Source organism: Notolepis coatsorum (assembly GCF_963971535.1).
Source record: "Notolepis coatsorum genome assembly, chromosome: 4".
Lineage (NCBI taxonomy): Eukaryota > Metazoa > Chordata > Actinopteri > Aulopiformes > Paralepididae > Notolepis > Notolepis coatsorum.
Window position 1 is genome coordinate 182,396,267 of NC_140168.1, and position 14,358 is coordinate 182,410,624.

General features: G+C 48.9%; 1 protein-coding gene across 1 annotated transcript in view; it reads right to left on the reverse strand.

The window, feature by feature from the left end:
• tm4sf5 (transmembrane 4 L six family member 5) overlaps positions 1-9,614 on the reverse strand; it is a gene marked incomplete at its 5' end in the record, with an annotated part of 67,440 nt that extends 57,826 nt beyond the window's left edge. The window contains 2 exons of the mRNA XM_084312983.1: positions 6,393-6,473; positions 9,441-9,614. Coding sequence (XP_084169109.1) covers positions 6,393-6,473; positions 9,441-9,614 — 255 coding nt within the window. The remainder of the gene's footprint in view (positions 1-6,392; positions 6,474-9,440) is intronic.
• Between the last annotated feature and the right edge of the window lie 4,744 nt (positions 9,615-14,358).

Here is a 14,358-nt window from a genome sequence, read left to right on the forward strand (position 1 = left end):
TAAACCTCTCGACCAATCAGAGGAGTCAAAAGTGCTGTATTCACAATCAATCAAACTAAAAGGGGCGTGGCTATATGCCCTTAAAAGGTCTGACACATTGTCAATACTACTACTCTCTCTCACAGAGATACACACACACAGAGATACACACACACACACACAGACATACACACAGAGATACACACACACACAGACACACAGAGACACACACAGACAGACAGACAGACAGACAGACAGACAGACAGACAGACAGACAGACAGACAGACAGACAGACAGACAGACAGACAGACAGACAGACAGACAGACAGACAGACAGACATACAGACAGACAGACAGACAGACAGACAGATAGACAGACAGACAGACACACACACACAGATACACAGGTAGTCTACATCAGGGGTTCTCAAACCTTTTTATACCACAACCCCATTTTATTTAGGATTTTCTTTGGCGACCCCACACGTGTAATTTCAACGTGGAAATAAGGAATATCAAAATAAAAGCACACGTTGTTGAACTTGATCATGCATATTTATTAGAAAATGAAATTACAGCACTATGTTATCAATGAAATTAATTAATATTATTAACAAAAGCAACGGAATTGTTTCTGTATACACATTTATAAAACGAGGCATATTTAGCCAAAATATGTTGCCAGAACATGAAAAGAAAATGCATTCATGTGCGCTTTGGCGGAGATCCGCTTCTACTCTGAAAATCCGGCCTCAGAGAGGTATGTTGATGCGAAGGGGACACACTTTCTCAGCGCAGCATTACACAACACTGGGTACTCGTTCCGGACTGATATCCAGAACTTTGCGAGGGCCTGTCCAGTGAACTTGACTTTCAGTAGCTCGTCACACGAAAGATAATTGAGCGCGTCCTGCTCAGACAGTGGCCTGCTGCATCATGTGTAATGAACTAAATCTCAGCTGATTATCCTGGAGTGCCACTAACGGAGCTCAATATCAGCACATTTATCTGCCAATGGGTTGTTTTTGTCTGCAAGGAAAATCTGCGCTTCTTCTCCGAGTTAAAAAAGGCAATTTAATTTAATATTTTTTTTGTTGCCAATGCACCCCACTTTGGGTCACGACCGTAGTTTGAGAACCGCTGGTCTACATCAATGCCTAAATCTGTTTAGGCGGGGTCTTATTGTTGGTGAAGCCACTACAAGGCAAGATAATACTTCTGCTGAAGATTGACGGGATTAGACTCCTGTGGTTTATTGATCACATGGCACTGATACAATCCATGCTTATTGATGTACCTGTACAGTGTAACTGTACCTGTAACAGTGCCTGTAACTGTACCTGTAACTGTACCTGTAACTGTACCTGTACCTGTAACTGTACCTGTAACAGTGCCTGTAACTGTACCTGTAACTGTACCTGTAACTGTACCTCTACCTGTAACGTAAGGTTATCCTATAACCCTAGTTATATGATACTGACTGAGCGTCTCGCTCTGCCTACTGAGATAACCCATTATCTCCAGCACCTAGTGTGCTCTGGGGAACAAAACAAATGCACCCACTTGCACGTGACCACGCTACTCCCATGCGTCCCCTATATTACGCCGGAAGTGGTCACACCTCACCCTTCCCAGTTCGATTTCCATAAGCGGAAAACATCCAAGGGACCTCAGGGCGCTAAGAGCGAGACCCTCAGCCAGTATCTTATAACTAGGGTTATAGGATAACCTTACGTTATATATCAACTGGCAATCGCGTCTCGCTCTGCCTACTGAGATAAAGGGCAGAGCGGACGCGTGGCCCCGACAAATGCACCCCCTGAGGGCCCGTAAGCCCCAGCCAGGGAGGAGGGGAGTCCCGTCCACCCGTCCGTCCTAACGAAGGGGGGGAGGCAGTCAACTCCACCAAAATGCGAAAAAGGGGAACCAGGCACCCCTGAATGCACAGCGCAAGCGGGACCACGTGTGACACAGCACCCCGCGGTCCACACCCACACACCCCTGCTAGCCCACCTGATGGCGGGATGCAGGAGAGGTCCCGGACCTCAGGACCGCCTGGGAGACAGAACCCCCAGTCATGTCCATGAGGTAAAACCTAATGAAAGGACCCAGGGAGGACCAGGAGGCCGCAGCACAAATGTCCTCCACCGAGGCCCCCCCTAACAGGGCAGCAGAGGCCGCCACACCACGAGTGGAGTGCGCCCTGATGCCCCCGGGGGGAACCTGTCCAGCCAACAAGGGCAATGCCCTCGCACAACCAATGTGACAGGCGCTGGGCCACCGTAACAAACAAACAGTTGATCGGAAGCCCTGTACGACTAAGGTAAACCCCCAGTCCTTCCGACTGACCGAGAACCACAAGGGGCACTGGTGGGACTGTCTGCTCGCAAACAGGTCCACCGTGGCCTCCCCGAATTGGTCCCAGACCTGTCTGACTATGTCTGGACGTAGTCCCCACTCGTCGGGATGAGGACCGCCCCACGACATCACATCTGCACCCACATTCTCCCTGCCTGGGATGTGGAGAGCCCTCAGGCTGCCCAGATTGAGAGACGCCCATAGCCAGAGCTCGACCGCCACCTGGTGCAGACGAGGGGAGCGTACTCCCCCCTGTCTGTTGATATATGACGCTGCCGTCGTGTTGTCCGTCCTGATCAAAACATGCATGTCCACCACAAGGTGGCCGAGCCGCTTGAGGACCAGAAGGACTGCCTTCAATTCCAACACATTGATATGTAGAGCAGACCGGGCAGCATGGTACTGCCATCTGCCCCCTACTACGTGGGCCCGACACGTCCCCCCCATCCCGTGAGGGAGGCGTCGGTGAAGACTGTGATGTGTGATAGCCTGCTGCCCATGGGGACCCTGCTGGTGAGGGCACCAGGTCTCCCCCAGTGGTCGAGGTCCCCCAGTACTGACACGGGAACCTTCAGCCGCTTCCACTTGTCTCTCACCGGGTCTATTTTCATACTGGAAAACCACCTCTGTATCCTCCTCATGAAGAGGAGGCCAAGAGGGACCACAGAGTGAGCAGATGCCATCATACCGAGCAGGCGCATCACGGACAGCGCCGGAACCTCCTGAGCGCGCCGAGAATATCCTCCCGCCACCGCTCTGAGAGGGTTGCCCTCATGGGCCTTGAGCTTAGAACCAAGCCCAAGTACTCCACCTGTTGACTGGGAAGAGGAGTACTCTTCTCCCAGTTCACAGCAAAACCCAGACTGGCGAGGAATTCCACCACCAGCCTGGTATGAAACCTGGCGATCTCCTCTGACCGGCTGAGGACCAGAATGTCGTCGAGGTAGAATAAAATTCGTATTCCCTGATGACGCAGAGGGTCCAGCGCGGTCTCCACGCACTTGGTGAATGTGCGAGGAGCCAGAGAGTAGCCGAATGGCAGCCTCTGGTACTCGTACGCTATGCCCTGAAACAGGAAGCGTAGGAATTTCCTGTGAGGAGGGAAGATCGGGATGTGAAAATACGCATCCTTCAGGTCTATGGAGGTGAACCAGTCTCCCACTCTGACAGCGCTTAACAGGTGGTTGACGGTCAGCATTCTGAACCTTCTCGTCACAATCAGTCGATTGAACGCGGACAGGTCCAGTATAGGTCTGACACCTCCCGATTTCTTGGGCACCAGAAAATACCGGGAGTAAACACCACACATCGCGTCCTCCCTTGGGACCACGACGATGGCCTGCTTCGCCAACAGAGATTGGATCTCGTCGGCCAGAGCTGTCACTGCTGCGGACGCTGACAAAAGGGTCTGTACCAAACCCAAAAACGGAGGGTGGGGTTGTGCAAACTGTAACACAAGCCCCTCCCTCAGCGTTCTCTCCATCCACCTCGACATATGGCACTCCTGTAACCATACGTGACGATAATCCCAAAGCGCACCCGCAGCCAACTGGCGCTGGTCCGCCAGGAACCGTAGATAGGAGGCCCGGTCCCTCCCGCTGTGTGTTGCCAACCCTGGACTCGCCAAACGCGCGAGCAGGGTGTCTGGCGGAGCCGGGATATCGCACCCTGACTCTACCAATGAGGCAATCGCACCCAAGGGGGGACCCCGACAGAAAGGGCCGGCCTGATACGGGGAGAGCGGCCATCACCCCTGGTGACATAGGCTCCCCCGCTGAGCATCTGCCCAGCATAGACTGCTGAGGACAGCCTGCTCTGCAGCTGGACATGCAAGGTGTGTGGTCCCCACGCTGCCCGCTAGGGTGAGTCCCTACACACCGTAGCCCTGTAGTGATATTACTACCACCCAAATCACGCGTGCCTGACTGACCTCTTCCGGTCGGGGGAGGCACTAACTAAATACCCGGCCTGGCGAGGGCGGAGCTGGGGGAACCCACACTGCAACCTCCTGGGCCTAGAGTTCCCCATCTGACAATTTTTTTTAGATACAGGGAACCCTGCTCCATTGACAGACACAACACCAGGCTCACCAAACACAGACGCAGGACATGTGGTGTAGGAGCCGCTTGACAGCACAACATTCTCACGGACAGACCCAGGCCTAGCTAGCAACTGGGTGTCAGCCCCTGTCTCCATGAGAAGTTAAATGTGGGGCCGCTTGCGCTTCACTGGAAGAACGCGGCCCGCAGCCAAAGGGAACAAATCAGAGCCCTGTGTCCCGTAGTGTAGCGGGGGGGAGTAACCGGAGAGCGTGCTAGACGTGCCCATTTAATGTAGCCGACCCCTCGGCCGCCGAGGCTGTCGGCCTTGTGATCACCTGTTTTCCTTGTGCCCAGGGTATCTCAGGCGGGGGAAACATGGCCGCTGGCCGGGGGCTCTCACCTCTGGCTGCGCGGTGTGGGGCCCAGGTCAAATACCGCCTGCGCCCCTGCGGACAGACCAAAAAGTCCATTTGCGGAGATGGGAGCCCTGAGGAGGTGAAGTCTCCTCTCCTCCTCAATGGGAGATTGCTCCAACCAAAGATGCCTGTGAACAAGCGTTGACAGAATCCTAGCCCTCCCTGCGGTTATAGCTTGCGGCTGGGTCAAAAGCTGTATAACCTCAAAAACTTGCGCGATGTTTTTGACGTCGGCTGGCCCTAAGGCCCCACCACCCGACACCATTTTGGACAGAAAAGCAGCCAATTGAGCAATGTTATTGGTTGCTGCAAAATTCCGTCCCGCGGCGGTATAAGCTTCATCAGCCCACTCAGCCACCTGCCGGGCCGACTCGCCCTCCGGCGTCGGCTTCCGGGTGGGATACCGTTCAACCATGCCAGGGCAAAGGACCGATGCTACCTGCTCCTCTAAGCACGGCACACCTGTCCTGAGCCCTGTCGTCAGCCCATCCACCCGTGTAAAGGGTAAAAAAGCCTCAGCAAAACCCTCAACATTAGACACCGATTGACCTTCAGCAATGAAATGGTTAAGAGGATGGAAGAGTGGTGACAGCCCCGGCGGGGCACATGGGAACGGCGCCCCAAACATCTTAGCATTAGCAGTAGCTGCGCGCGCTAGGATACTTGGAAAAACATCTAAAAGAGAGTCATGACGACCACGTTTATCCAAGTATCCCGCCCCCTGCGCCAATACATCACTCGGTCATCTCACGAGACAACGAGCAGTATTACACATGCCAGTACCAATGCCTGCTAGCGCAGGCCCTACCTCGACTGCCAACCGTCTGGCGAAGTCCCTCGGTCCGCTGTCATGCGACGAGGAAAAAACAGGACAGGACCGCCGCGCTGTTAGGACGTGCCGAGAAGGTTCCCGGGGGCTGGCGAACTTCTGGCGAATTCCCAACATTGTGTAATTTCTCCTTACGCTTCCTAACAATCTCCAGTTCAGAAGTGCATCTGAGCTGCTTCCGCGTTGGAAACGAATGAGGAAGGGTGAGGCGTGACCACTTCCGGCGTAATATAGGGGACGCATGGGAGTGGCATGGTCACGTGCAAGTGGGTGCATTTGTTTTGTTTCACGTGCACACTAGGTGCTGGAGATAATGGGTTATCTCAGTAGGCAGAGCGAGATGCAAAGCCAGACGATATATAACTGTACCTGTGCCTCTACCCGTGCCTGTAACTGTACCTGTAACTGTACCTCTACCTGTACATGTGCCTGTACCTGTAACTGTGCCTGTAACTGTACCTGTAACTGTACCTCTACCTGTACCTGTAACTGTACCTGTAACTATACCTGTGCCTCTACCTGTACCTCTACCTGTAACTGTACCTCTACCTGTACCTGTACCCATGCCTGTGCCTACGGGTCCAGCGAAAAGTAGGGCATGGTACACTGTACACATACCTTTTGTATTATATTACCTTTTGTATTACCTCAGATATTATATTACTCTTATCCACACACTTTATTACCCATCATTAGGTTATCACATTGGCTCAGATTCTACTATTGTGTGACGTGTTAATGCAAATCAAACGAATGACTTGACTTACCCGACAACGGTTTCCACAACAACCAGCTCCGCAGCAACCCTTGCCCCCTGCCCTGATAGCCGAGCAGCTGGGACACAGCATCTAACAAGTAACAACAATAGGCTTTATTAATTTAAGTATATATATATATATATATATATATATATATATATATATATATATATATATATATATATATATATATATATATATATATATATATACTATTTCTACAGTGTATTAGATTAGAGACTCTGAAAATACGTGGCATGCTTGTTGTATGTTTAACCTCTTAACAGGCGCCCCCATAATTGGCCATTTTAGTTTTCTTTTCTGAGGACTGCATACTTTCTTTGCGAACCAAAATACTATACTTTATACTTATACCACATGCACAGGAAAACTCACCTTTAGTGGTAATGAAATAGAGTAACATAGGTCTAAACTTATTACTTAACATAAACTTGTTACTCAAGTTTTTCTGTAGTAGTTAGTAGTCCAGAAGTAGTATTTCCCCAGAAATTCGTATGGCTTAAAAAACTCCCGAGATCCATAGCTTGAAGTCTTATGTAGTACATTTAGTAGTACATTGTAGTACAAATTTCATAAAGATCCGTTCAGAAATTAGTAGAAATTTTATTGGCCAAAATGAATCCCACTGAATGAACTGGTGCATGTATGTGTGTGTGTGCGTGCGTGCGTGCGTGTGTGTGCATGCATGTATGTATGTCCATCATGTGCATGTGTTTGTGTGCACAAACACACATACTCATGTGTGTGCGTGCGCATGCGCGACGTGACAGCACATTATTGTGTTAGTGTGTGCTCTTATCTTCTAAGCCAATATTTGTGAAACCTCAATCCAGTTTTAGTTTATTGTTCCAAAGGGTAAATGACAACTACTGTACATGGTTGTGACCGTGGTGGAAGGGGTTTCCCTGAAACCTAGTAGCTCTGTGGCTTGAGTTTCAGTGCTGCTGATTCTGTAATACATTGGTGTTAAAGACATACCCTTCTACAAGTAGAGGTTTGACCCGAGACCGGCCCGTAGACAGGTCTCTGTCAGACCTCTGCAACAGGTCCTGCATTATTATTAAAGTAGTCAGTACCCCAGATTATATACTGTAACGTTGTATTAACGAGCGTTGTGGGGACGTTTGGGTCCTTGGTTTAGGTCCTTGTGGGGACGTTTGGCTCCTTTTTTGTCCCGGCCTGAAATAATAAGGAACATTTGTTTCTCTCTCTGTCTTGAATCAGGTTATTTGGTTGCAACGCAGTGTTCTGCCGTGTATATGAAGCGACTTTCAAACTTGAAAACTATATATTTACCATCATAATCCCTTCAGGGATTTTAACAGCTTGCTGTATTTTCATCTACAGTGTTTCACTGAGCTGTGAAAGCAACATAAACATTTGAAATCCATATAATATATGAATATAACGGAACTGAACTAGGAAAAACTGCTTTTCCCTTTGATGCTTCCAGCACCTGGACCACCCTCCGACTGACTCTGAAGCTGGAGGCTCTTCCCTCCGACTGACTCTGAAGCTGGAGGCTCTTCCCTCCGACTGACTCTGAAGCTGGAGGCTCTTCCCTCCGACTGACTCTGAAGCTGGAGGCTCTTCCCTCCGACTGACTCTGAAGCCGGAGGCTCTTCCCTCCGACTGACTCTGAAGCCGGAGGCTCTTCCCTCCGACTGACTCTGAAGCCGGAGGCTCTTCCCTCCGACTGACTCTGAAGCTGGAGGCTCTTCCCTCTCTCGCTGCGTTTAAAAGTACGATCTCCAACCACCGCGATGTCGACTTGGAACCGTCTTACCTCATTGTTATCGTTTATTCTTATTTCCGCACGTATCTGCCGATAACCATGTCTTTGTTTTGTAAGCTCGTCCTCGCCGTGAACGAGGGTGACCTCGACGTCTCACGGGTTGAAATAAAGGTTTGAAATGATATGAAATGATATGAAATTAAATAGGAAAGTGCCATATTTTCTGAAAATCCGCATAAAAGTACATACCTAAGTAAATGGAAGATTGCTCCACTTCTACAAGGTGCATTTGCATGTTCTTGGTATCTAGGGACATCTATGGATCTCATGGAATGTATTCCCAGTGTCAGAAATACAGTGTCAGTTACTAGGCTCGAGTAAATTGTAATGAACCAAAGGAGAATATCAATGTTCTTTTTTTCCTTCTTTTCTTTTTTCATCTTTGACGGTGAATAACACCATATACCATATTGTTACTTCGTTCTAATTAGTGTATATAATTGACCACATCTGCCCAGTTGTACAGCCCATGGCCTATTCCTATTTTATACTTATAATTGTACTATATTATATTGTGCTATATAAAATGTATTCTATTGTGCTTAACTTAGCTCATATTTAATTAAATTTTACTCAACCTCTTTATTGTATTATCTGTCTGTTAATGTCTGTCCGCTAATGTCGCACCGATAACGTCCAAAGCAAATTCCTTGTATGTGAAAACTACTTGGCAAATAAAGACCTTTCTGATTCTGATACAGAGCGGTATATATAATTATAATTCAATATATAATTCGCCTAAAAATACATACCTAAGTAAATGGAAGATTGCTCCAGTTCTACAAGGTCCATTTGCATGTTCCTGGTATCTAGGGACATCTATGGATCTCATGGAATGTATTCCCAGTGTCAGAAATATTGTGTCAGTTACTAGGCTTGAGTCAATTGTAATGAACCATATACAGAGCGGGGAGCCGCTACTTCAAAACCGCTCTCAAAGAGCACCTATACGGGTGGCTGCAATTAGAAACTGGCCTGTGTATAAATGTCCAAATTCCCCCCCCCCCCCCCCCCCCCCCCACCAATGTACAGTTTCTTCCCCTTCGGATGTATATATTTTTTTATTTTGTCGTGTATGTCATAAATGTCATGATGAATTGAAAATGGGGGACCCCGATGTAAACAAGACAAAAGTATTTTTCTGGTCTGCATCCTCTTAGCAGTTTGTTTTGTATTGAGCCATACTGTATTGTACCCATTCTGCAATCTGTTAATAAAGTTTTCAATCAATCAATACTCACGAAGAGGCCTCCTCCGATGAGCCCCCCCATGACCCAGACCTGCACGGAGATCTGGTCGCTGTCCAGCCTCTCTCCGTTGGGGAAGAACAGCAACAGGTTGGCCACCATGCAGATGAACGCCGTGGGCAGCAGGATCAGCCCCACCAGGCGGGCACACTTACCCGTACAACACATGCTTTACTCTCCCGTTCACCTGTGTGTGTCTCTCTCTCTCTCTCTCTCTCTCTCTCTCTCTCTCTCTCTCTCTCTCTCTCTCTCTCTCTCTCTCTCTCTCTCTCTCTCGGTTCGTTTTCCTCTTCCTCTATTGTTATCTTGCTCTCTCTTTTTCACACACAGTCAAAAGGAACTTGAGTAAAAAGAGAAAGTAGCTGGTACACAAAAAAAACTAGATAAATACGTAAAAAAGAGAGCGGGAGAAGTTCGATTTGAAGGTCCTCTGGGCGACTCTGTGACAACTCGTACAGTAAACACACACACACACAGACACGCAGCAGCAAGGCTGGGTTGCACAGTGAAAGGCAAACACGAGCGATCACACTCTTTGACGGGAGCAGAGTGGGGACAAAGGCCAACGGATGGTGTACCTGTCTAATCTCAGAGGCCAGCGTGAGCGTTGTGTCCCAAAAAAAACGCCATAGAAGGAGATGACGACGACTGCTATGTATCCCACATTTCTTAATATTTATCAATGATATTTACGAGGAGGTATTTCTCCCGTCAAATGGCCCGAGAAATATATCAACAAAAAATTATTATTACTGGATGCAGCCATGTTGGAAGAAATATAACTACACAAACATTCAGGTTAAGCCCATGTTAGTCAGTGTTAGTCTCTCGACCAATCAACACATGGTCCAATCTATTTGTTTATATTTGAAAGCGTTCTGTATTATGATGCTAATTCCTTTTTTTTTATAAGTGTTTTTTTTTAATTTAATTTTCATACATAAAACAGAACATAACAGTACAATAATAATAATAACAATGACAACAGAGACGACAACAATAATAACAGTAACATGAATCATAATGATCTTGACAAGAGACAGACAAACAAGAAAAAGTAAAATAATAAAAATAAAAATAATAAAAATAAAAATAAAAATAAATGTGGCTCAGGCACTAGCAATGTTTGTGTATCCTTGAGGTGGCTCTTGAGGATTCGGATCCCTGCCAGTGTTAGTGACGTAACAATTTATGTTCATAGGGCCATTGATTCAAGATTAAATTAAAACTAGCTAGATAAATACTTTAGACACATTTGTCTCCAGCCTAAGAAAGACATACTATGTTGTTAACTTGCCACACCCCATGGGCTGGAGGACACAATCCCCCAGACTGACCTAATCAGTCACACACTAGTTTCATGTGACACACACACACACACACACACACACACACACACACACACACACACACACACACACACACACACACACACACACACACACACACACACACACACACACACACACACACACACACACACACACACACACACACACACACAAGATTGTTTTGCATATAGTAAACAATAGTTTAGGTCAGTATAATGTGTTCACAGATGGTAGGAACTTGTTGCAGGATTGACCATGCAAACTATATATGTGTAATTTATAGTTAAATAACTGCTATGCATTAATTTGGTGACATTGTATACCTTAAGTGTATTATTTTAGATTATTGGAAATGCTTATTTCACATTATAACAGAAGAAATTCTGGCTTTCTTTTAAGTAATATAATACTGTATATTCATATTTTAAGTCTGGCAACAGAAGTGTATACATGACATGAATGGTGTGGAAGTGCTATTGGAGTTTTAAATATTTGTATTTGATGTTATAATGTATGATTGTTTATCCCACTGTGCTAATTAAGCTGGTTCTTGATTTGTTTAGTGGATTATAGTATTCAACAAAAAATGGGGGTAATGGTCCTATGGGATGACTGTTCTTGTTTTGTAAAATGAGAATATTATGAGAATATTATGATCAATGCTATGTTTCCAGGTACACTTTTCAGGTGTGTTGGGTTGATACGTTGGTAAGTGGTTGTGACATCGACTTGAAGTCAACCAGGTATAGACCCCGACACATTTTTTTTACTGAATATTAAGATCAAATCAAATATTCCCAGTAGGGAAATATAGATACGTGTAAGGTAGTAGCCCGTTGTGCAAACTACCAATCATGGATTTCCTTTTTGTTACAGTGTTTCTGATCACCTCTTGCTGTGGCAGTAAAGAAAAACAATTTTGATGTCTCCCACCTGTACAGCCTGGCCAAGCTGCACAGATGAGAGAGAGAAAAAATTGTCACGCAATGACTTTTCTGGTCATGTGGACTCTGAACGATAGGTTATGTAGATAACCTAGTTATATGAGTATTGGCTGAGCGTCCCGCTCAAGCCTATTGAGATACCCCTTATCTCCTTGTACCTAGTGTACACCACCACAAACAATTTATGCACCCACACCTGACCGGGTCCCGCCTCTATGGAGGCGTAGCCTATAAGACCATGGCACTGGTCACCAAACACCCTTCCTCGCCAAAATCCCGTTCCAGTAAAAGATCCCTCAAAATGGAACTCAGGGCCGCTTAGAGCGGGACGCTCAGCCAATACTCATATAACTAGGTTATCTACATAACCTATCGTTATATTTCGTATGGCTATCGCGTCCCGCTCAAGCCTATTGAGATATGGGTTAGAGCGGACGCGAGACCCGACAGATGTACCCCCTGAGGACCCGTAAGCCCACATCAAGGGGTGCAGGGAGCCCTGTCACCCCATCCTTCCTAACGAAGGGGGGGCGCAGTCAACTCCACCTGAGTGCGAACAAGAGGGAACTAGAACCCCTTGAACACACAGCACAGGCGGAACCACGTGTGACCTAACACACTGTGGCCCATACCCACACACTCCTGCTACCCTACCAACGGACGGGAAGCAGGAAAGGCCACAGACCCCAGAACCGCCTGGGAGACAGAACCCCCGGTCATATCCATGAGGTAAAACCTTGCAAAGGGGCCCGGGGAGGACCATGATCCTCCACCGAAGCCCCACCCAGGAGAGAGAGGCAGCCACCCCACGAGTGGAGTGCGCCCTGACGCCCCCAGGGGGATCCTGCCCAGCCAACGTGTAGCAGAGGGAAATGCCCTCGCACAACCAATGGGACAGGCGTTGTTCGATAGTGCCTCACCGGCATGAGAACCACCGTGACAGACAACAAGCTGAACGGTGACCCCGAGGTCCTGAGTACGGCTGAGGTCATTCCCAAAGCACGGACCGGACATGACAGGTGAAGGCCCGCATCTAACTCACTACCACGAGGAGGCGGATGAAACGCCTGAACCACAATATCCCTGGAGCGGAAGAACTCCGGATATTTACAGGCACGAAGGCAGGATTAGGCCGCAGAGTGGCACCGCAATCGGACAAAAGACAGGCACTCTGGACGTACCGAGAGAGCACAAAGCACACCCACGCGTCAGCGGAGGTGACGGCCAGCAAGAACGCGGTCTTGAACGACAGCTGTTCCAACGGCGCCTGCTCGAGCGTCTCAAACGGGGCCAAGGACAACCGACCGAGGACCAATTGAAGATCCCAAGTCGGAGCCAAGGAGCGTTGCACCGGCTTAACGCGTCGAGTGCCAAGCAGGAAACACTTCACAAGAGGGTGGCTGAACAAGATATCCCCTCAAATCCCTCATGATAGGAGGATATAGCTGCTGCATATACCCTCACCGTCGAAGCCGACAGTCTATCAAGGAGAGACTGGAGGTAACTAAGGACAGCATCCAGGGGGCAGGAGACTGGGTCCCGGCCCCCCGCCTTACACCACACTTGGAACATACGTCATCTGCCCGCGTAAGCGTGACAGTGGAGGGAGCATGCGCATTCCGGATGGTAACACCATCAGGATCAAGAACCTGCGCCCTTCAACGTACCCGTCCCAACAACTGACCTAACAGATGTATGGGGAAGAATCCCAGGCGGCACGGCATCGATCCCAGACCTGCCTGGCTATGTCCGGACGTAATCCCCACCCGTCAGGATGAGGACCGCCCCGCGACAGTACACCTGTACCCACATTCTCCCTGCCGGGGATGTGGGGAGCCCTCAGGCCGCGCAGATGGAGGACGCCCATAGCCAGCCGCCCGCCTGGTGCAGATGGGGGGAGCGTACCCCCCCCTGTCTGTCGATACACGACACTGACGTTGTATCGTCCGTCCTGATCAACACCGTTTGAGGACCAGAAGGACCGCTTTCAACACCAACACATTTGCCAGCTGCCCCCTACTGCGTTGGCCCGACGCGTCACCAGCGAGGGAGGCGTCGGTGAAAAACGTGACGTGAGACCTAGGACGGAACCTCCCGAGCGTGTTGACAACACACTCTGAGAGGGATGCCCATAGCCCTCCAACCGTTGACTGGGAAGAGGAGTACTCTACTTCCAGTCTACAGCAACCCCAGGCTGGTAGGGACCTGCCTGGTACGAGACCTGACGATCCACCTTGACCGCAAAGGACCAGAACGTCATCAGGGAAGAATACACTCCGTAACCCCTGATGACGCAGAGGCCCCAGTGCGGCCTCCACGCACTTGGTGAAGATGCGGGGAGCCAGAGAAAACCGAACGGCAGCCTCTGGTACTCATACGCTAACCCTGCAAAGGAAGCGTAGGTAAGCCCTAGGATGGAAGATCGGAGATGCGCATACGCATCCTACAGGTCTATGGAGGAGAACCAGACCCCCACCTGACAGTGTTCAACAGGTAGGAGACGATCCAAAAAATGCTGAACCTTCCCATGGGACAGGTCCAGCCTGGGTCTGACACCCCCCCTCCCGATTTCTCAGGCACCAGAGAACACCGGGAGGAGAACGCCACAACGATGGCTTGCTTCGTCCACAGAGATTG